The sequence below is a fragment of the Polypterus senegalus genome, chromosome 10 (genome assembly GCF_016835505.1).
Source record: "Polypterus senegalus isolate Bchr_013 chromosome 10, ASM1683550v1, whole genome shotgun sequence".
Lineage (NCBI taxonomy): Eukaryota > Metazoa > Chordata > Cladistia > Polypteriformes > Polypteridae > Polypterus > Polypterus senegalus.
This window is the reverse complement of record NC_053163.1, coordinates 168,914,871-168,937,505: the sequence shown is the minus strand read 5'-3', so window position 1 is coordinate 168,937,505 and position 22,635 is coordinate 168,914,871. Positions and strand designations below refer to the sequence as shown.

General features: G+C 43.2%; 1 protein-coding gene across 1 annotated transcript in view; it reads right to left on the bottom strand.

Annotated features, from left to right (window-relative positions):
• Positions 1–22,635, bottom strand: part of LOC120538298 (phosphatidylinositol 3,4,5-trisphosphate-dependent Rac exchanger 1 protein-like) — a 38,793-nt gene that overhangs the window by 6,865 nt on the left and 9,293 nt on the right. Inside the window, exons 3-21 of the mRNA XM_039767761.1 lie at positions 19,193–19,268; positions 18,811–18,883; positions 18,090–18,232; positions 17,723–17,815; positions 14,969–15,117; positions 14,377–14,462; positions 13,777–13,916; positions 11,571–11,682; positions 10,838–10,983; positions 7,134–7,295; positions 5,574–5,784; positions 5,194–5,431; positions 4,104–4,310; positions 3,913–4,001; positions 3,587–3,669; positions 3,414–3,504; positions 3,185–3,313; positions 1,144–1,185; positions 664–881 (exon numbers count right to left, since the gene is read on the bottom strand). Coding sequence (XP_039623695.1) covers positions 664–881; positions 1,144–1,185; positions 3,185–3,313; positions 3,414–3,504; positions 3,587–3,669; positions 3,913–4,001; positions 4,104–4,310; positions 5,194–5,431; positions 5,574–5,784; positions 7,134–7,295; positions 10,838–10,983; positions 11,571–11,682; positions 13,777–13,916; positions 14,377–14,462; positions 14,969–15,117; positions 17,723–17,815; positions 18,090–18,232; positions 18,811–18,883; positions 19,193–19,268 — 2,488 coding nt within the window. The remainder of the gene's footprint in view (positions 1–663; positions 882–1,143; positions 1,186–3,184; positions 3,314–3,413; positions 3,505–3,586; positions 3,670–3,912; positions 4,002–4,103; positions 4,311–5,193; positions 5,432–5,573; positions 5,785–7,133; positions 7,296–10,837; positions 10,984–11,570; positions 11,683–13,776; positions 13,917–14,376; positions 14,463–14,968; positions 15,118–17,722; positions 17,816–18,089; positions 18,233–18,810; positions 18,884–19,192; positions 19,269–22,635) is intronic.

Sequence of the window (22,635 nt, the reverse complement as noted above, 5' to 3'; positions counted from 1 at the left end):
GATGTGACGGCAGCCATTTTTTGCACCAGTACGCTCACCACACATCAGTTGTTTGGTGAGAGAGATGGCCGATTACACACAGGGTATGATTAGGGGGCCAGAACAACTATGATGTGGTGGGCAGTTTAGCCAAGACATCGAGATATACCCAAGTCTTTATGGAGGACGCTCAGGGGTCTTTAATGACCACAAAGAGTCAGGACTTAGTCAGTTTAAAGGCTCATCTGAAGGACAACGCCATGTTTACAGCAGAGTGTTGGGATCCACATTCAGACGATAGGGTCAGCGCCCCCTGCTGGCCTCACCCAAACCTCTTCTAGCAGCAACCCAAGCTTTTCTTAGATGGTCTCCCATCCAAGTACTAGCGGGGGCCTGAGCATGCTTAGCTGCAGGTGGGTGACCTGTGTGTTTTGAAGTATAGGTGGTCTGACTGCTGGCTACTGAGCATATCAAGCCTAATCAAGCATATGAACCGTCACACGTCGGCTGCTTAGCGTTACACGTATGAGGTTCGTTTATTTTGCTGCAGATCAAACAACACTGGCCAGGAGGTGACCTGCATGCAGGCCCCTTCATTAACACTCAACGCTCTTTTAATGTTCTTTTCCAATAAAAAAGAAAGACAAGCGAAGTGCAGAGTAATTGAACAGGTGGGCTTCTTACCACGTGCGGGGACAACATGGACTGAAAGCTGAGCAGCACGCCAATGGTAGCGATTTGCTCGAGCCACTTCCTGCTCACTTCCTTGCTCTCTTCATCGTATTCACCGCCATTGTTGTAGCGAAGGTTGAGGGCTGCCAGCAGCTGCTCGGACAAGGCACACATGGAGCCCACCAGACACTGACAGAAAATGGCATCTCTGCGCAGCTGCAGGTTGGTATCTGTAACATTCAACATATGCATATAAGACTCTCAAAGCAGACCCCAAACTGATGGCTTGCTGCTGCCACCAGTTACCTCTCACCACCAATTTGACGTACGGCCACTTCCAGATGCCACCTGTTACTTTTATTGTGCCCAGATGGCACTAGGCTCTCTGTGCCAGGCACTAGTTACAGAGGCGGGCCTAATGCTAGTCAAGTCCTGCTGATCCCCCTTCACTCCAAACCACAGTGACATACTCTGGCCACTCCTGTCACTTACCCGTGCACTTCAGCAGCGCCAGAAGCAGCTGATTCTTTCCATCTGTCAAAAAACAATTAAGAAATGGGTTACAAGATTATCAGGGGTGAGGGAGCCCAAAGTGGGTTGTGCTTCATTCTATGGTTTTTTGGCCATAATCGTCATCTGCCAGATCTATGCAGGATACAGCATCCCATAGTTAACTGTAGGCCTTCATCCTCCTTAGTGCTACACTCACCCCAGGAAAAATGAATCAAAAATGTTGGGGAAACAAAAAAAAAAAGTTATTATGTGTAACAGAAAGCTATAAATCCTAAAACATCAGCATACTGTACATACAGTGGGAGTGGAGGGTCCACTGCTGTACGGATACAGATTTAGTACACGTCCTTTGTGTGATGGTCGCCAACACACCGCCCGATGTTAAGATCAGGACAGCAGACATGTGATTCTTTACATACTTTTCTCATATTTTATACTGCTAGCAATCCAGAGGGTAGGATGACTGTGCCCAACCCACATGATCAACGCACCCCTTGTGTTATTGTGGGCAGAAGGCCCAGACACAAACATAGACAGTTGCTGCATGGTGAACAGCGCTTAGGGGGCGGACTTGTTTATCTTTTGCACTTTATCATAATTACTTTGTCTTTCTGTCATGCAGGTGCTGTCACACAAAAGTGAAGCTTCACAAGACCAAACTCACTGGGCATAGCATGGCGGTTTGGTCGTATGGTGACAGTTAAAGCATCCGTTTCACTTTTGGCATCAACGTCTGATGACCAATTCACGTGGTCACCATTATCGCTCCATTCTAGCAATAGTTCAGCTTCAGTTCGTTCTAAAACAGCCTTAACAGTGTTTCATCGTTGGAGGCTCCACCCCACTCATGAATATTGACGAGTTACCTTAGAGTTGCCATAAAGTGACAGAAAACAGAAATATTCACGTTTATTGGCAGTATGATGTTATCTCATCCACTAGATGGCAGAATACGTTCATGTCATTTATTTACCCGTTTAATCCCGAACAGGGTCACCTGGGGGGTGGGGGGGTTGTTTGGTGCTGAAGCCTATCCCAGCTAACACAGGGCACAAGGTCACCTGTCCTTCACATGGCAAACACACACACACACACACACATTGGGGTCAATTTAGTATTGCCAGTCCTCCTAACCTGCATGTCATTGGACTGCGGGAGGAAACCTGGAGCACCTGGGAGGGAGTCCACACAGATACGGGGAGAACATGCAACCTCCACGCAGGGAGGACCCGGAATGCAAATCCTGTTCACCTTACTGGGGGGGCGGCAGTGCTACCACTGTGCCACGGCACAGCCCAGTACATTTTCCTAAGAGTTATTCTGGCTTAACACTATAAAGCAGATGATTATGTGTCGCCCTGCAGCATGACTGGGGTATAACTGGAATTGCACAGAATTTCCGAACCCGAGTCACACTTAGGGTTAATGAAGATGAGGATAAAGGCCGTCCAGAATGGAAACAATGATGGCAGACTGGAGAGATGAGATTTCGACGGAAATTCTCCTCACAGTGCAAAAGTCTTTGCTTTTCATGGCAAGCAGTAGTGTTCTCTGTATATGATTTCACAAACTGGACTCACTGGTCTGGATTTGTTTTAATGATAAGAGATTTTGAAATATACTTGCATGTGTGTTTTTTTAGGTACTCTTCATGTATCTTGGCACCACTGTTGAAAAGATTACCAAATATAAACAAGAATGTGTGGCACCAATGAGGCCTAAAAGTATGCTAAGTGTCCACCATATTTACAGGATGGCATGGCACCAACAGACAGAGTGCTACATCATTTTTGGTATTTATTAATTCCCCAAGGGGAAACTGTCTCTTCATATCACCTTTGGGGGTTACAGCACAGGGTCAGCCATTGTACTACACCATTGGAACAGCTTTCAGGTTACGACAGAGAGAGAGAGAGAGAGAGATAGATAGCGTAGTTGGTAGCATTAGACAGATGGTTGAATGAATGAAAGAGATTGATGGATGAATGAATGAGAGATAGATAGATAATGTGCCACATACTATCCACCAGACTCTGCAGGTTCTCCACCAGTGTTTTGATAGAGCTGGGAAGATTCCACGGGTCCTCCTGAATGTTCTTGTGTATGATGGTACGGCATTTTGTTGTCCAGTCATCGGTGTGTCGAAGCTCTGGGTTGAGAGGTAATGATTTAAAAAAAATATTAAAAAAAAAAAATGGTCTGTATTTAAAGCAAATTGTGTTAGTGGCCTGGTCACATTCGGCATTCACCTTGTGTGCTGTTCTCCGTTGAGAAGTGCTTGGTTTCTTCAAATGCCTTGCTAAGAACTGGGCCTCTGAGGAGAGAGTTGATGGACTCGACCTGGATAAAGCAGAAGTTGGAGGTGCGTCACGCCATCGGGCCGAGAGCACGCTCGTCAGCACAGATGAGAGGCGATGGTTACCTGATTAAAGAGGTGCTCCAGACAGCCATGCAGTTTGTCCTGTTTGTCAGATGAAATCCGCATGTCACACGGCAACTCATTATCTGTAAAAGTCAATTAGTGATTTAGTTATGGACTTAGCTGACAAACTGCACCTGATGCACCAGAGTTCCCCTCTCTCAGGTAATTACACTTGTCTTCAGAATTCTGTTCTGGGGAACCAAATGTTCCATGTTGGCTAACACTCGAGACAGAGTTGCCCTTTAAGTGTTATGGTGGTGATGCCACTTGCACTACAACCCCAAGTAAAAAGAGTGTTTCGTGATCCCCCATTCTTGCCTGCTCACCTGATCCCATCTCGTCACTGCCAAGGTAGGAGCTGTTACTGCGCACACTGGTGTATGAGAGCACAGAGTCCCGATTGCTGTTGCATTCACTAGAAAAACAAGAACAAACCAAGATGTGACCCCAAACACACGTCTGACTATCTTCTCGGGCCGTCCCAGTGCCTCTTCTAGAATCCTGCAGCATCTCATACCTGTACGAATCCCTGTAGCTCATGGTGTCATGTCCAGAATCCTCCTGGTCATCCTCAGACACTTTGAAGCAGACCCGCTTGCTCCCGCCCTGCTCGGCCTTGTCCAGGTCTCCTTCTTCACTCACCAAAGCAGAGGTTGGAGCTTCTTCTGAAGAAGGGGGTTCACATTCTTCTGACTGGGTAGGCTCAGTGATCGAGGAGAGGAGGCTATGACGAGAAATACGTGATGAGAAAAGGTCTGCACTTTTTATACCATCTTGCCTTACAAGGACTTGCTTCTCTTTTAAATAAGAGCTACTGCTCATCTGAATCTCCACATTATCATGGTGGTGAGGGTTAGGGTTAGGTGATCTGAAGTGGGTTTGTGTACCCCTGGCAGCTTTGTTTTCTGGAGCAGATGCTCATGGTAGGGCCTCCCAATGCAAATTGGTCCCAAGTCGAAGGGGATCAGACAAACAGCAATTCAAGGCCTCTAGTGAAGCAAAGTCCCGTCCTCTGCCCCGCATCAAGAGGAGCCAACTGAAGTGGTTCGGACATCTGATGTGCCTCACTCTGGAGGCAAGACCAGCTGGGAGGAGACTCCGAGGAAGACCCAGGGCTCACTGGGAGGATTGCCCAAGAATGCCTTGGGATCCCACAATATGAGTTGTCAAGTGTCACTGGGGAAGAGGAGTGTATGGACTTCGCTGCTAAGACTCAGCTTCAGATAAGCGGTGGAAAATGAATGTATAAATGATAATCTGCCTGCACATCCAAGAAGGGTTTTTTCAAGGCCCTTCGCCACAAAAGTATTTTTTCACCAATAAATTAAACATCTACTCTTTATTTCTGAAGTCCCAGACATAAAGCAATGTCGCACCAATCCCTGTGCTGCCATTTTGAAGTGATCAACAGGATTCATCACCTCTTCAGACTGATGAATATGATCTGAAGGGTCAAGAAGCCCATTGCTCCATGTAGAACTATTGTGCCAATCGGGGAGGTTAACCCAAACCCATTTCTGGGTCACTGTCCCGAATGTTACCCTCTGGTGATGGGTACAGGGCACAAACAAGCCTGGCATTTCTCAAACATTAGGAGTGATACGTACACGTCAATCTGGGCAACATATTGCTTCATCTCTTTGACGGCGAAGTCCATCTTGGTAAAGAGCTTCAAGTAGGCCTCCTGAGTCTCCAGGTTATCCTGCTTGAGTAGGAAACTGAGCCCTCCTTCTTCCTGACTCATTGGACACTCTAAATCGTCACTGTCTGCTGGCTGGCACGTCAAGGTGGGAGCTGCCATGGTGGTGATACAGTGCTGTGTGTGGGACATCGGGTTCAGATTAGCTGTGGGCAAACAGAGGTGTGAGTAAATAAAGACAATCAAGAAGGCAGTTGAGAAATCAAAAAGCCCCCCAGGTGACGGCTTTCATTTTGGTTGAAGGAACAGCAGACGGCCCCCTGGCCTCGGCTTCCAAACGCCACTTACCCTGATCGGGGTCTAATCCAAAGAATGAATTTTTGCGTCCAAACCGGATGCTGAAGGCGCGTCCCGCTGAGGTAGAGGTTTTAGGGTGGGACACCTGCATGACACTGACGTGGCAGTTGGTGGGGCAGAAATCGAGACTACTCAGTGGCTGACTCTTTGTTGTAGCTGACTTGAAGGTTGGCCAGGCTTTGCTCTTCAGCTCCTGAGCAAACTGAAGAAAAAAAAAACAAAAATTCAGGTTACAAGCAGACTGTGCCACTGGTGCAGCCCTGCCAGGCACACAAGAATCAGGAAGGTCCAATGAACGCCACTCCTTGACCTTCACTGCTGCCCGTTGTGATTTAAAAAGGACTAAAACGAGCAAAAAGGCAATATGCCCAGTCATGCTTTAAATGTCAAAGGACGTGGCTGCCATGCTAAAAGGAAACCTGTTGGCTCGGATGACTCATTATATAGTATTATAATGGGATGTGGTGTATTTTAAATTGCATAACGCTTTGAAATGAAGTACTCCCTCTTTTTATTGACTAAACATAATACTAAACCAGACCCCCAATGAGCAAAAAATACATCAAATTATTTCACCTAATCAAAAAATAGCAAACAAAAGTGGCCTGAATTTACTTAAGGGATTCCCTTAATGGTGTAAATGGATTTAATGCATCTTGAAGACTACAAATTCATAATTATTACAGTAGTACTTTAACTTTAGCACTGGGTGGCACTTTGTTAGATGAGCTCTTAAGCTTGTAGTAGGACCGTCAACTAATAACTGAGAGTTTTCATTTTCAGAAATGTACATTAGTTTGAATATGTCTGAATCTGGCAGCATATCCTTGCCAAATGAAGTAAAATTTAATATAAGAATTTCTCACAATAATATTTTCCTAGCATTTTGTAAAGTTCATCAGGACACAATACTAGGGTTACTCAAGCAAAAACAAAGCGTCTGCCGTCTAAGTATTAGTTAACTAAATGAAAAAGTTCACGGGTTGCCCTGCATCCCTTTCCCTGTTTTTAGCCTTTTATTCATAAAGCTTTGATGAACATTTATACTTAAACATGCAGGCGGAAAGTGCGGAACTGAACCGAGCCGTCACACTGCAGTTCACAGTCATCTCACCCGTCTTAGCTTCATCACATTGGTTACCTGTGTCCATCAGAAGCGATTTTAAATGATAAGTTGGGTATTTGTCAAATCATGGGGACAGGCACTCCAAAACATAAGGAGTATTACATACCAAAAACGGTAGGATAAGTTTCGTATTATTCAAGTCAAAGTTATTTCTTCACAAGCGTGGTGTAAGTGCATTTATTGCTTTCTACAAATTAAAAAAAATGATCTTGCTGGCACTGGTGCTTTCTAATGGAGACTAATAGACAAAATAACTTGGTATGGCATAGCTTTTCCTTTAAAGACTGCTTTTTACAGAAAGAAGAGTCAATATCGCTCCACTCAGATTTGGCAGAAAAATTAACTGAACAGGCCCTTAGCTGCAAAAGACCCCTGTATGAAGAAACCAATGTGCCACTCTGTAGGCAGGACTGGGCAATGCTCACCTGTTGGTAGCTGATGATACGCCTGCCAATGTCTTCCAGTTTGGTATCACAGATGCTGTGGAACTCGTACTGAGGCATGGAGACCAGCGCACCACTGCTGCCAATGAGGAGTCGGCAGGTGTTCACAAAGTGCTCATCGTCAACCGCAAACGATTCTAAGATCTGAACAGAGAACATAGGATTAGAAGTTCTGCTCAGGTAGGAATGGTCGTTGCCTCAATTTTTCTGTGACAAGAGTGAACAAATGAGGGCAGTGCAATTCTGTCATTCTCAGGATGAACCAGAAAGTCAGACATTTGAGAAAGGAACTGTTTCTTACTTTAACAATAAAACCTGCATGGATATTTGGAAGCAATGCTTACCTAAAGCAGTCTCTCTCTATATATATATATATGTATATATTATTTAGTTTTTATATAAAACTACTAAAGAAGGATGTTCCACATTATTAAGCAGACCACCATTTTCAAGCAATATGGGAAAGAAAAAGGATCTCTGCTGCTGAAAAGCGTTTTAAGTTTTTTATTTTTGAAAAACATACCGTTATCAATAGGAGGTTTGTTCAGTAACATTTGAATTATACTCTAATGGTTGATGACTCAAAAATTATGCTGACTGCCACTTGCATCGACTATTTAGGAAAATCAGAGAAAAATATAATTTGCATAATCATTTTAAACGCGGTGTATACACACACATTATATATATATATATATATAGTGTATGTATACATACATACATACATACATACACACACACACACACACACATATATTTATATATACATATACAGTGGGTACGGAAAGTATTCAGACCCCCTTCTATTCTTCACTCTTTGTTATATTGCAGCCATTTGCTAAAATCATTTAAATTAATTTTTTTCCTCATTAATGTACACACAGCACCCCATATTGACAGACAAAAAAAATAAATTTTTGAAATTGTTGCAGATTTATTAAAAAAAGAAAAACTGAAATATCACATGGTCCTAAGTATTCAGACCCTTTACTGTGACACTCCGGTGCTTTCCATTTCTTCTGATCATCCTTGAGATCACCTTCATTTGAGTCCAGCTGTGTTTGATTCTACTGATTGGACTTGATTAGGAAAGCCACACACCTGTCTGTCTATATAAGACCTTACAGCTCACAATGCATGTCAGAGCAAATGAGAATCATGAGGTCAAAGGAACTGCCTGAAGAGCTCAGAGACAGAATTGTGGGAAGGCACAGATCTGGCCAAGGTTACAAAAAAAATTCTGATGCACTTAAGGTTCCCAAGAGCACAGTGGCCTCCATAATCCTTAAATGGAAGGCGTTTGGGACGACCAGAACCCTTCCTAGAGCTGGCCGTCCAGCCAAGCTGAGCTACCGGGGGAGAAGAGCCTTGGTGAGAGAGGTAAAGAAGAACCCAAAGATCACTTTGGCTGAGCTCCAGAGATGCAGTCAGGAGATGGGAGAAAGTTGTAGAAAGTCAACCATCACTGCAGCCCTCCACCAGTCAGGGCTTTATGGCAGAGTGGCCTGTCGGAAGCCACTCCTTAGTGCAAGACGCATGACAGCCTGCATGGAGTTTGCTAAAAGACACCTGAAGGATTCTCTGGTCTGATGAGACCAAGATAGAACTTTTGGCCTTAATTCTAAGCGGTATGTGTGGAGACAACCAGGCACTGCTCATCACTTGTCCAATACAGTCCCCACAGTGAAGCATGGCGGTGGCAGCATCATGCTGTGGGGGTGTTTTTCAGCTGCAGGGACAGGACGACTGGTTGCAATCGAGGGAAAGATGAATGCGGCCAAGTACAGGGATATCCTGGACAAAAACCTTCTCCAGAGTGCTAAGGACCTCAGACTGGGCGAAGGTTTACCTTCCAACAAGACAATGACCCTAAGCACACAGCTAAAATAACAAAGGAGTGGCTTCACAACAACTCTGTGACTGTTCTTGAATGGCCCAGCCAGAGCCCCGACTTAAACCCAATTGAGCATCTTTGGAGAGACCTAAAATGGCTGTCCACCAATGTTTACCATCCAACCTGACAGAACTGGAGAGGATCTGCAAGGAGGAATGGCAGAGGATCCCCAAATCCAGGTGTGAAAAACTTGTTGCATCTTTCCCAAGAAGACTCATGGCTGTATTAGCTCAAAAGGGGGCTTCTACTAAATACTGAGCAAAGGGTCTGAATACTTAGGACCAGGTGAGATTTTGTTTTTTCTTTTTTAATAAATCTGCAACAATTTCAAAAATTCTTTTTTTTTGTCTGTCAATATGGGGTGCTGTGTGTACATTAATGAGGAAAAAAATTAATTTAAATGATTTTAGCAAATGGCTGCAATATAACAGAGTGAAAAATTGAAGGGGGTCTGAATACTTTCCGTACCCACTGTATATTTATATATACATACATACACATGTACACATACCGTATATCTTCCAATAGTAGCCCCGGCGTTTATTCAAAAAATTATTCGGACGGCCCGGCGTTTAAAAGAGAGCAGCGGTTGTTGGAGACCGGCTATTATTTACCTCGCAGATGGAATGGTGATGGGTAAACGGGATTCATTTGGCAGTAAAATACGATATGGTACCGTATTTACGGTCACAAAATATAGGCAACAATACCGGATGAACATTTCAGGATTTAATGAAATTATCAGTACACCAGTATGGTCCTGTTAAAGCAGTATACAGTACGGTACTACCGTAAGCATGAAAAACAGGTACGGTAGACGTCAACTTCCTTGCCAATGATGCCACCAGCACTGGCCTGCACCAGTCCGAATTTTGCACAAAAGCGCTCATCAAACCGACAAGTCCCCTGCGGAACATAAGGAAATGCAATTAGCTCCGAACTCACGCATATACGTATACATTACGACATGAGACTGGATAAGATACAATAAAGTACAGTACTTACCATCTACTCATCGTCTGAATAGGTAATGATTGCTTCGTTATTTGCGAGTTCTTCTTCATCTTTCTCTTCTTATGATGGCAATACAGGTACTCCCATTGCTTGTTGTCGCACAGTAATGAGTTTTATCAGGATTAACGTGTCGAAGATGGCATTTTCATGTTCTTTCCGCCACCTTTGCCCTCCCTGTGGGGTTATGATTAACGTGGAGACGAAAGGGCAAAATGTACACAAAGAAATTTCTGTTTGATTTTCTCGCTTCCTCGATAGCATCCGACGACAAAACATTTTTGACACGAAAAGGTACTTACCGTATGATTCACTGCGGGAGGGCGGCAGCCCAGGTGGTACGAAAAGAGGTTTAGCGTACGAAAAAGGCGGTGGGTCATTGGAGATCGCTGTTTACTACAGACCGGCGCTTAAAGGAGACCGGCTACTATTAGAGACCGGCGTCCATTTGTCGCGACATCTCTTCAAACCCGGCGTTTATTGGAAACAAGCGTCAATAAGAAGCCGGCCACTACTAGAAGATATACGGTATATACACACACATACTGTATATACATACATATACACACACACACACATATATATATTACACACACATATATATATATATTTTTTTTTTTTCTAACTGAACTGCTTTTTATTAATCTTTCTCACACACACACAAATATTTACACACTTCACATTTGCATTTCTCTCCATGATACAGTAAATGAATGCTTATACAGAACAGTAACCCTTACACAATGAAAAGTAGTTGGCGTTCCTGCCAAACTGACCATACCTTGGCTGTCAGGCTGAAGCAGCCTTTTGGCGCCAAAATTTTTTCCAGAACGTGAGTTTTGATGCCAGCTGTATTGAAGTACTCATACAGGACTCCGTGCTCCAAATGGACATTGTCCACCGTCAGAGTAATCAATGGCAACTCCCCTGGATAAAGTGAAAGGAATCCGTGATCAAAGAATGAAATTGGACACGGATGTCTGTTATAGTTAAGGACATGAGAAGCAATTCAAACAAGAATGTTATTAAACCCAGGACACATTTTCAATCTACATTAAAGTAAAATGTAGAAAATAATGTAAGGTTGGTTAGATAGATAGATAGGTTGGTTGGTTAGATAGATAGGTTGGTTAGATGGATAGATTTAAAAGGCACCATATGATAGATAGACGGACAGAGACACAGGGTGGCTGCCGTGGTCCATGATGGCAGGCCAGTAGTATATGAGGTGCTGTTTTCTTCATTACTGAAGCCAGAGGGTCCCAAATAACTCCCTGGACAGAGTGAGCCTCCCTGATCAGTGGGATCTCTAACAGAGGGTCTCTAACAGATAACTGCATACTTAAGATGACCTGACCCTCCCTCAAAAAGCACTTTAAAACGAATTGAGTTTCCTACCAGCCCATTATTATTACACAATCTCCAATTGCACCTAATTAGTTTGTCCAGTTTGTAATTCCCCTTGACATTAAGATTTTGAATTTTACTTGCACACCACATAGAGAGCGACATACCTGCCCCTGGTTGAATGCTGTCGTCCTCTTCCATGACAGAGGGCTCACTGGGACCCAAGGTTTGCTCCTCCTCTGCGTCTTCAAAGGTCCGGTACACCCACTGGTTCAAGGTCTACAAGATGAGAGGAGACCAAAATGAGTAGCGGGTGTCCAGGAAATGAACGTGTGCCCCTGAGGAATGGCAGCAGACGTGTTGATGCCCCATTGGCAGCCTCCCACCCAAGCTGCACCCTGTGCTCTTTACTGTTCCGTCCAGCTACTGTTGCTGTTGTTTTTCTTATTATTTTGGTAACCAGAATCAAGGTCATCTTGAAATCTCCATGTATGATTTTTAGTATGCATTGTGCCTACTGGCTTTCAGAGCTTTTAATATTATTATTTTTTTTTGGTTTGCTTTGTTTTCTACCAGAAGATGACGGCATCTGAGAACACTGAAGAGATGATGATGATGTACGCTCACCGAGATAATGATTCGGAACACCTGTGCGTGTAATCAGCCAATCACATGGCAGCAGTGCAATGCATAAAACCATTCAGATAAAGGGCAGTAGCTTCAATTCTCACTCACATCACATGCAATTTCAGCTGTGGTGCGATCATTGGTGCCAGACAAGCTGGTTTGAGTATTTCTGTATCTGCTGATCCCCTGGGATTCACAAAGCACGACAGTCTCTAGAGCAGGGGTCCCCAACTCTGGTCCTGGAGGGAAGCAGTGGCTATAGGTTTTCATTCTAACCCTTTACTTAATTAGTGACCTGTTTTTGTTGCTAATTAACTTCTTCTGAATTAATTTTAATTGACTTGTTGTTTAAACATTTGTTCCCCTGAATTGCTTCATTTCTTTCCTTAAACGGCACCCAAACAGAAATGAAATGTGAAGTTAGGGAGCCAACTGAAGACCAACTAAGTCAGGGTCTCAAACTCCATCCAGTTGCTTAATCGGGTGCCGAGTCTCATCGTTATTTAAACCCGTTCTTTAATTCCAAGGCTTGCCGCTGCTCTCGTGGTGCAATACCAGACATTTCTGAAATTGTTGATTTTCTCTTTTTCAAAGAGTACTGGGGACCTGAGCAGATCAACGTTCCTGAGATCTCATCATTGTTTATTTTCAGATCTTGTATGATGGTCACGGTTTGCTGGTCCTGTTTTGGCTCATTTTGTATCTCCTTACTGTTTGGTTGTTAATTAAAGAAAAAGAAACAATTAAGGGCTCTGAGTCTTCAAGAACAAGTCAATTAAAATGAATTCAAAAGACGTTAATTAGCAGCAAAAACAGGTTAAAATGAAAGCCTGCAGCTCTCCAGGACAAGTGCTGGGGACCCCGGCTCTAGAGTTTACTAAGAATGGTGGGGAACCCCAACAATTATCCAGCGAGTGAAGGGTCTGTTGATTAGAGAACGGCCAGACTGCTTCGAGATGACACAAAGGCTCGGGTAACTCAGTTAACCAACTGTGGTTGGGTAGAAAAGCATCCCAGAATGCACAACACATCACACCTTGAGATGGATGGGACACAACAGCAGAAGACCACATTGTGTTTCAATCCTGTCGGCCAAGAACAGAAAGCTGAGGATGCGGTGGGCACAGGCTCACCAAAGCTGGACAGATGAAGACTAGAGAAGCGTTGCTTGTTCTGATGAATCTTCCTCCATTTGTGCTGAAGGCAGGGGCAGAATTTGGTGCCAACAGCGTGAATCTATGAACCCAACCTGCTTTGCGTTAACAGTCCAGACTGGTGGTGGCGTAATGGCATGAGGAATGTTTTCCTGGCCCACCTTAGGCCTGTTAATATCAATCAATCATTCGAATGAGTATTGTTGCTGACACTATCTGTTTCGTCACGGCTCATCTTCTAATGGCTACTTCCAGCATGTTAATGCACCGTGTCACAAGGCAGAAGTCATCTCCTGCACGCTGCTTTTATGAACAAGACATAAAGTTCAATGTTATTCAGAAGACCAGGGACGTGACAGAATGGGAGATTCGCAGCCTCAATGTGTGCTCGACAAATCTACAGAAATTGTACAATGTAATCATGTGGGCATGGACCAGAATCTCAAAGGACTCTTGTGGAATCCATGCCATGAAGAACTGAGGCCACTCTGAGAGCATTAGGAGGCCCTAATCAGTAAGACTCTTGTGGTCCTAAGAATCTGCTTAGTGAGCGTGGATTTATACAAGAGTCGAATGTGATGAGGATACTCACAGGCTTGGGTTCATCTTGACTTGAACGGTGTGCAGTAAAGTGATCCAGGACCTCGGTGGCACTCTCGCCGTTCACGCTGTTGCCGTTCACTTTCAAGACACACTGGCCTGGCTGAAGGCCTGCAGAAATCGCCTCTGATCCTTAAAAACAATGAAAAGAATCAAGCAATTACCTTTGATCAGCTCCCTAGGTTTGCGATCCCACTGTTTACTCCTGACCATTGAGGATGTTAGTTAAGTGGGGGCAACACAGATCCTGTACACCTGTGGTTATGAAGTGTGTGTCTGTGTGTGAGTGAGCTAAACAGCGTATTCATGGGTAGTGGCATACAAAAAAAAGAAAACGTGAAGAGTAAGATAGCAAAATCTCGACAGAGTCTGAGCACCACTTGGTGGGCTCCTGGCCTATATCCCAATTCTCCTAAAGTTTGACAAATCCAATCCCACCAACCCCTACCTAGTGGAAGCACATAAAAGAAACTCCCCTTTAATGAGATCTCACAAGGTATACATCCAAAGCAATCTGACTAGCAGCGAATCAAGACTGCTGGGTCAAAGTGGGCCTAAATTGACCTTTTTGTTGGCCGAGGAGGTGGCTTACCTTTTCTTATGCTGTGAATGTAAGGAGGAGAAGCTCCACGTATCTTGACAGACATCACTTCTGGGTGATCGGGGATTTTGACAATTCTTAAAAAGAAAGAAAACGAAGACGACATTTGCTTTCGTTTCAAATCTTTATCACAATGCAAAGCCATTTAATAAGAACGATGCATCTGGACTTCCCAACAATGGCACCCCTGAAATCTTTGCATTGTGCCTCTCTTTGTAAATGTACGCAGTACTTTGCAAATCACAAAGACTGCTTATACTTATAGATCATATTCCATTTTCATCCCCCAAAAACCAGCACAGAAAAGCGTACCATGACAAAGGAAAGCCAGGGACATATAAAGAAACGTATCTTGACATTGTGGTATCAGACCACCTTCCATTACACTTTACAAAACCATTTGGAAAAATGGCAGTGAGTGAGCACGGTGGGTGGGTGGGTGACAACAGTGGCACAGCCCTGCTGCTAACACAGCCTTTCAGAGTTTTAATTCAAGGTTTTGCATCAGACCCTTTAAGAGGAGGTGCTCTTTGGGCAGCACAGTCTGAACTCCAAGGCTGACTGCTCAGGGCTTTAAACTCACTCTTTTCCTTTGATCGACACCAACATCCTCAGTGATCGGCGGATGCAGAAGGACTGATTGATCATGGTCTCCACTTCTTGGAAAGGCCTCAGAAACACCAGATCTTCATTGATGGCATAAACCTTCCTGCCTGCAACAAGCCCAGCCATCTACATGAAAAAAAAAATAAATAAATGGGAGGGGCTCAGTGGTCACATGTCCCAAACCATCACATGTGATTGGTTGCAGTAATGACCAATGTGGTGGCAATGAGAGGGAAGAGGACATTAAATTGGCCTGCAATTAAAGTCAACATTATTGTATCAGAACAAGAACAAGAGGCCAGTACTAAATACAGAGTGGCATGAAATTATAAGGACCATGGCAGGGCACTGGAGGAGGTCAGCACCACTTCACTAATATAGCAGAACTACAGCAACACACACAGAGAAAAAGACTTCAGGAAGAACGGGCAGCAGCTGAGAAATATATAAAAATGTAAATAATAAAGAAAAACAGTAAAACACATAAATACAGGGATTAAAAACAACAAACGTGAACAAATAAATGCACACAAACGTACCAATGTCTTTGTGTGCACAAACATGCAAGCACACGGTGGTCTGTCATAGCTTGCATTATTCATCAGCCAATCAGAGCAAGCGTGACATGTGACTCAGGCCCAGTGTTGTCTTCTCTCAAAGTCTGGATGGCAGACCCTTGGTTTTTGGTCATAGTAGCAATGGAATAATTTTAAAACAATGGTTTCGCAGAACATATTTTTTCTGGACATTAGCCTAATAACGGAATAAAGGGAAACTTATTTTTGGTTACTTGTTATTTCACAGGAGGTGTAAATCTTTTATTTTTACAATATATATTTTCTGCTCGTGACATCAATCATCTATGCCAAAGTTAAGTGCATTTTGATCATCGGAGCGGCATGGCGGAGGTCCATAGCTGAAGTCTGTTGCCTCATCATCTTCACATTTTTTTGTGGTCCTCATTATTTAGGATTAATCTGAGAAAGCTGCACAAGGATGATGTAAGTTCTGTAATTTCTTTTAAATTTGAATTTCATTTCATTTGACTTGCATAGTTTTTTTTGGGGGGGGGATATATAGACATGTGCATGTGTTTTATTTTTTCATACCATTAAACATTATATCAACATTATGGTCAAATTGTTAAAAAAAATAAATAAATACTCAGTTTTATCGTCAAAATTCATTACAACGAAGTCATTTTCCATGAAAAAAAAATGTCAAATGCGCACATTTCTTTTGGCCTTGGCCCAAAAAAAAAAAAATTGTGATTCACCGAATAGCCAATTGGGTTGCACGCTTGTGTCACTTGGGTTTACTCAACATTTGTCTTGCTCTTGTAGTGGAGTGGAGCTCCATAAAGCATTACTGCAGACTGGAGACGTTAAGGGTGGTTCTAGGGGCGGGGCCAACATCAAGCTCAGGAGGACTTCTGGACTCGTATCAGTAAATTGAGTGCGATCACTGCAGTGAGAATTGGGGGAGGTCGCCTGAGATTGGCCGCGGTCAACAAGTGCGATGATCAGAGTGTTGTTCCCATTGGTGAATAGGGTGTGATCGATAAAGTGATGAGTGGTCATCCACGGCCCACCCGCAATGTCGGCGCAGTGAATCAGGTGCTACAATGGTATGGCCGGCCGCGGTCTACAATGCTGGGAAATGCTGCATTAGGATGACATAGGTGGTCACCTGGCGCACACTTTATGTAACTCAAGCAGGTATCTAAAAACTACAGTGAGGGGCATCATTTTTTGTAAATAAAGGGGCGTGTGTTCCAGACACTGACTGGGTACCTCTGGCACTGATGGCAGCAATTTACAGAAAAAGTTGGATCTTCTCGCTGCCACTGATGCTGGCAAAATGAAATAAAAGATGCTGCCATCGAATCTTTGTCAACCGTTACATGCTGAAAGACCTCACTACTGTATGTGCAAATTGCCATTATAACAAACTAGCTGTGTGCGCTCTTCAGGACAAAAAAAAAAAAACAACTTGAAGACTCCCTAGCAGTTTTACTATATTCGAGAACTTTGAGTGGCGTCAGCTATAGCTTAACAATGACCTTGTGCAGAGAACATGGACCCACCTGTGCTTGCTGCCCCGCTGGCTTACGTAAGACGACACGGGTGTGATGCCATATCACTGGCATATGAGTCCTATTAATCGGTGTCTTGGGAAAATACCTCCAGATAGACAGTTTTTAGTGAAAACGCCAAGCCTTGTTCTCCGTTGCTAAGGTGTTTCACTTGCATGATGTTGAGCTGCAGTGTTTGCTTCATTTCGACATTGTGTCTCCTCATCTATGTCATTAGCACGACACTGTTGTTGCACGCCGACGTTTGCTGCACACACTTCTTTCGCAGTGAGAAGTGAGGTGCATGTAAGTGCCGAAAAAATGTAAAGTGCATGCAGGTGCCATCTAGTGGCTGTGGCTGAGCATGAGCAGAGCAGTCTGCTCCAAACACACACGGGTCTTTTGTTTAAATATGCAGTATGTCTAGTTGGGTTTTTTCAGCCCTATGCACTTCGGTCTAACAGAACTGGACCTGAGTACATACACATGCATTTGTTTATGTGCAAAGTGGACAGGAGAAAGAAGCTGATCTAGAGAAAGCTACTGATGTTCTCAAAATAAAAGATGATGCTTTCCCAGGATGCTTCACTGCAATAAATAAACACCAATCTTGGTAAAGCCAGAGTTTCTTTAGGGAAGGTAAGACCTTCAGTATACCTCAGCATGAGAACCTTTGGAAACGCTCTTCACCACAATGGCTTTGTTTCTCTCCTCGATCTCAAAGCCGTAGCCTTCTTCCAGGGGATGGATCTAAAAGACAGAGAAAAAGGTGAGAATCGAGTGTGACGGCAAGACAAGAACCTTCATCAAATCCCCTAAGCCACTAATCTTCCCTTGACTCCCCATCGGATTTGTGCCACCATTCCAATAACAATATCCAAGTATGGGATGAAGCATCAAGAGCCATGAGCTGCAAGTCAACTGCCTCTGCTACAAAAAGTTTAAGCCACCTGAGCTACACAGACACTTTCTGGTGGCAAGTGGAACAACCCACCAAGACGACGACATTGGCGTAGGCCCTTACCAACAGAGACTTGGCCAGGATGTTCTCAATAAGCCGGAAGTCACTGCGCAGTTGTTTGCATTTGGTTCCACTGCCTTCCATTTCTTCATCGGCATAAAAACGGAAAAACTGCCATTCATCCTTGAATTCGCTTTTTTCCAGGACTGAAAGGAAAACCAGCAAGAAAACAAATAAGCGTATTACAAAGGATTGTTGCCTAAATAGATTGCTCTCTGCCGTGTTAATTTATTTCAGTTTATCCATTTCACTTTCCTCAATTAAACATAGCTGCCACTAATTTTGAGATGGATGAACTATCCTTCTGGTATACCAAAAAGAACAAAAATGCTATAGTGTGGCATTTTCTTCTTCACACTTTGCCAGTATTAAATTACAAATACAGCAAAGTAGCCAAGGATATATGCATTAATGGAGCTTGTCAAGAATTCCAAAACCCCGAGTTAATGAAGTGACAATTGGAGAGAAAAGAATCCCCGACCTGGGGAAATGGAACCCTGGGGTCAAATGTGCCACAATGCAACCTCCAGGGTGCCCATTACTCCTTCATATCCGAGTAGCAGGGCATTAAGCTTGCAATGTAAATCACAGACAACTGTGCTGGTGACAATTCCTTGTTACTCTGGTTGCTCATAAGCTGCTGGTCTAAATGCTGCATTTTGTATTTGTCAAGATTACGAGCCTCACTGACACTTTCATAGTCTATTTCTAGTTTGATGCTTACCGTGGTGCATGAATCCATTGTTGCAGAGCCCCACGCCAAGTGTGACAGCCTCATCCCTATTGGAGCAGTCACCCTGAAAGACAGCAATGCCCTTCTCAACACTCACATTGAAGTTCAGGTGTACTGTTAATGTTTGAATAGTACACAGAAACTGTTACTTGCATTGAGCAATGACCAGCAAAAAAAAATAATACAATGCGATAGTTCAGGTGATACACACAAAAACAGCCATTTACACGAGTCAAGTGGGTGGCAAGACATCCTCACACAAGCTTCAGAAACGCACCCCCATCATCCCCTTTATAGTGAGAGTAATGTAATGCAAGGTGCCAGCTACAGGTTGTGACCCTCCAAAACTCCAAAGACCCCTGGCCTTACTCACCTGAGCTATGAGCCAGTCCACCAACTTGCTGGCTGGAAGGACAGATTTAAAAGTCTTAAGATGGTAGTCGCGGTCCCTGCAATGGAAGAAGGAGAGCTTTAGTGACATTCAACAAGATGTGCTGCATAAAAGGCCACATTTTGACTCCCCCACTTCTCTCTCAGAAAAAAAAAAAAAAACAAACAAGAAATATATTGTTCTTTTTCAAAAATCACTCAGTAGTCTGTGATCTCTGCTTTAACACCTTCACAGACGTTCAGTGGATTCAGAGAGTATTCAGAAGCCATTACCTTGTGCACACTTTAGTGAACTCCTTTAGGCGCTCCTCATAACTAAAACCTCTTAATATTGGCCTTGTTGCTCTCCTCTGGACTTTCTCAAGTGCTGTTATGTCTTTTTTGTTTGTAATGTTGTTATGGTGTATAAAATCTGTATTATATTTTGCTCAAACCCAACAAGATGAATTCAGATGTAGGAGGCATTATAATAAAAGACATATCCTCTTTTGTATATCTCACTGTTATAATAGTTAGTGCTAATTGGGTTTACAGCATGAGAAAGAAAGCCTGACCCGATACCTCAGGTCATTGATGACCTTATGGATGGACATCTGGAACATCAATTGGGTTTACAGCCTGAGAAAGGAAGCATGACCTGATACCTCATCTTATTCCAACTAGGGAGCTAGCGACCCCTAAGGCCGGAGTTATACGTCACGCGATGCGACGCAACGCATGCTGCAGCGGACGCTCCTGCTACGCAAGCGTAAATCTGGATTAATCCACCTGGTGGCAGTGCGAGATATTATCACGGTGAGAACATGTTCGGCTTCTCTGTGTTGTGAATTGCCTAGAACACCTATTAAATTCTGATGACACCTTACCGCAATATCTCTGAAAAGGATGTTTATTGATTAAATCCATCAATCCAGGGATGTGTCCATTCCAGGAAGCATTAGGCATGAGTGACAAACAATCCCTTGACGAGGCCTCAGCTCATCGCAAGGTGAATACAAGCACTTACATACACTAGCGTCATTATAGTGGCACCAAATCCCCAAATCTGCATATCTTTGGAAGGAAACCGGAGCACAGTGTGGAATACAAGCAGGAAATACCAGCAACTTAACTCCCTGCGAGACAGCAGTGCTATCGCTCCGCCACCATGACACCCCCATGTGTGTAATTATTAACAGTATTCATTATTTAAACAAAATTATAAGTAAAATGTAGCATACACACTTTAATGCATTTCATCATGAAAGCGATATCAAGTACAAATCTAAAGATTCTAAATGTGCAGAGTTGGACTATCATACATTTAATTTGTTCTGTGTGGTGATCTATTGCTGCTTTCCGCTGCTGAAGCAAAATACTGACATACAGATGCATTCGTGGTGCTTTTATATTCAAGCGTCGCATATTCCCGATCATAATGACACGATACATTTTAAAAGTCTCACATACCATCTTTTGTGCCATCTATTTTTTTTTTTTTTTGCAACTTCACATCGGCAACATAATGTATAGCGCTGTATTTGAGCTACTGAGAAAAAAATAAAAAGGCACGGTGAAAACGTGTATGTGATTAAAGTGGAAATTCCGGCTTTAATCTCAAAATGTCCAATTTAACCTCGTAGTTTACTTTATTATTAAAGCAAACCGTCGTAAACGTCATCCCAGCTTTTAATCGCTATGAGCTTCTTTGACCTGACAGCAGGTAAAGTAAAAAAAATAAAAAATAAGACGGCACAAAAGATGGTATGCGAGACTTTTAAAATGTATCGTGTCATTACGATCGGGAATATGTAACGCTTGAATATAAAAGCGCCATGAATGCATTTGTATGTCGGCATTTTGCTTCACCACTTTGAACCATTCATCAAACAGCAAAGTGCGCACATCAATCCCCGAAGGATCTCCATAGAGGCTATGTAGATAGTAAACAGAGACTCTGACGTCACATTCTGACTTTTAGCACACAGCGCCCCAACTTTTTGCTGGTACTGCAACTCGCGCACGCATCACGTTAATTTTTGAGGACCTGCTCAGAGGACGCGTGAAATGAACGCTGGGAACGCGTGGCAGCCATGATGCGGGCACGAACACGTTCTGAGCGTGAGGTATAACTCGGCCCTTAAGGAACAAAAGCTTGAACAGAACCTCCTTGGACTTGAACTGCACACATCAAGTCGCTATATAACTGGACATTCTGTTAGCCTTCTGAACACGGTCTGGCAGTTGATATCATCGAGTCCACTACGACTCCTAAATCCTTCGCATGAGGAGGGCTCTTGATGTTCAGAACTCCCATTGCATATTCAAATCTCACATTTTTACTAAACACGTGCCATACTTTACCTTTACTGACATTAGCCTGTATGCTGTCTGTAAGGGCCAATCTTAGAAAGTAATGCTTTAAGTTAAATTCATATTAGTGTTTGGTTAGCCATAGCCAATGGTATAGCCTTTAACCCTCTGTAAGTTAATAAGAGATAGAACTTTCTTGCTATAACTAAGTTAACAGTGTGTTGTTCATTGAGTCACTTGTTGTTTAGAACAGGTCCCAATGTGCAGGGACTTAAGACCCATGTTCAACACAGAAATGGGACAGGCATACAGGCTTTTGACCGTTTTGAAATGGTTCAGAAACGTTTAGAGGTGATTTATAACGATTAGAAATGAAACAAGATTTAAGTTTTGAATGGAACTTTTCTTAACAAGAACCTTTTTTTTTTTTTTAATATCAAATTTCTCTTTTTTGTGTGAACTGCTTTAATTTGAATTTTTTTTTTACTAAAGCTTTTAAAAAAAACAAAGATATTTTGTCTGTGGAATCATTTCAACACCTCAGTCTTCCGTTGAATCCCATTTACAAGCTGCAGCTGCAAAATTTTGCTAATTTTGGGTAAACGACCTCAGGAATAGGGAGCTGGGCAGGGCCATCCTCACTCACACGCCAGCCTCCGTCCAAGTCACTGCACATCACGCCACGTGTTGGAGCGAACCTTGTCTCCGCTTAGCTAGCAATACCTGTTTGTTCACCAGACATTATCATCTACAGATTGTTAAGGAGTAATGTTTTACGTTTTTGAGAGAGAGAGATCACAGCTACGTGTGTTTAAGAGCAGGGGTCACCAAGTCCGGTCCTGGAGGACCACCGAGGCTGCAGGTTTTCATTCTAACCATTTTTTTTTTTTTAAATGAGTGCCCGGTTTATGCTGCTAATTAACTTCTTGTGAATTTATTTTAATTGAATTGCTTTTTTAAGATTTGTTCCCCTGAATTTCTTTATCGTTCCTCTGAATTGCTTTATTTCTTTCTTTAAATGGCACCCAAACAGAAATGAAATGTGAAGTGAGTGAGAACAACAGAAGACCAGCTAAGTCAGGGCCTCAAACTCCAACCAATTTCACTTCAACAAGCTGCTTAATGAGGTGCCGA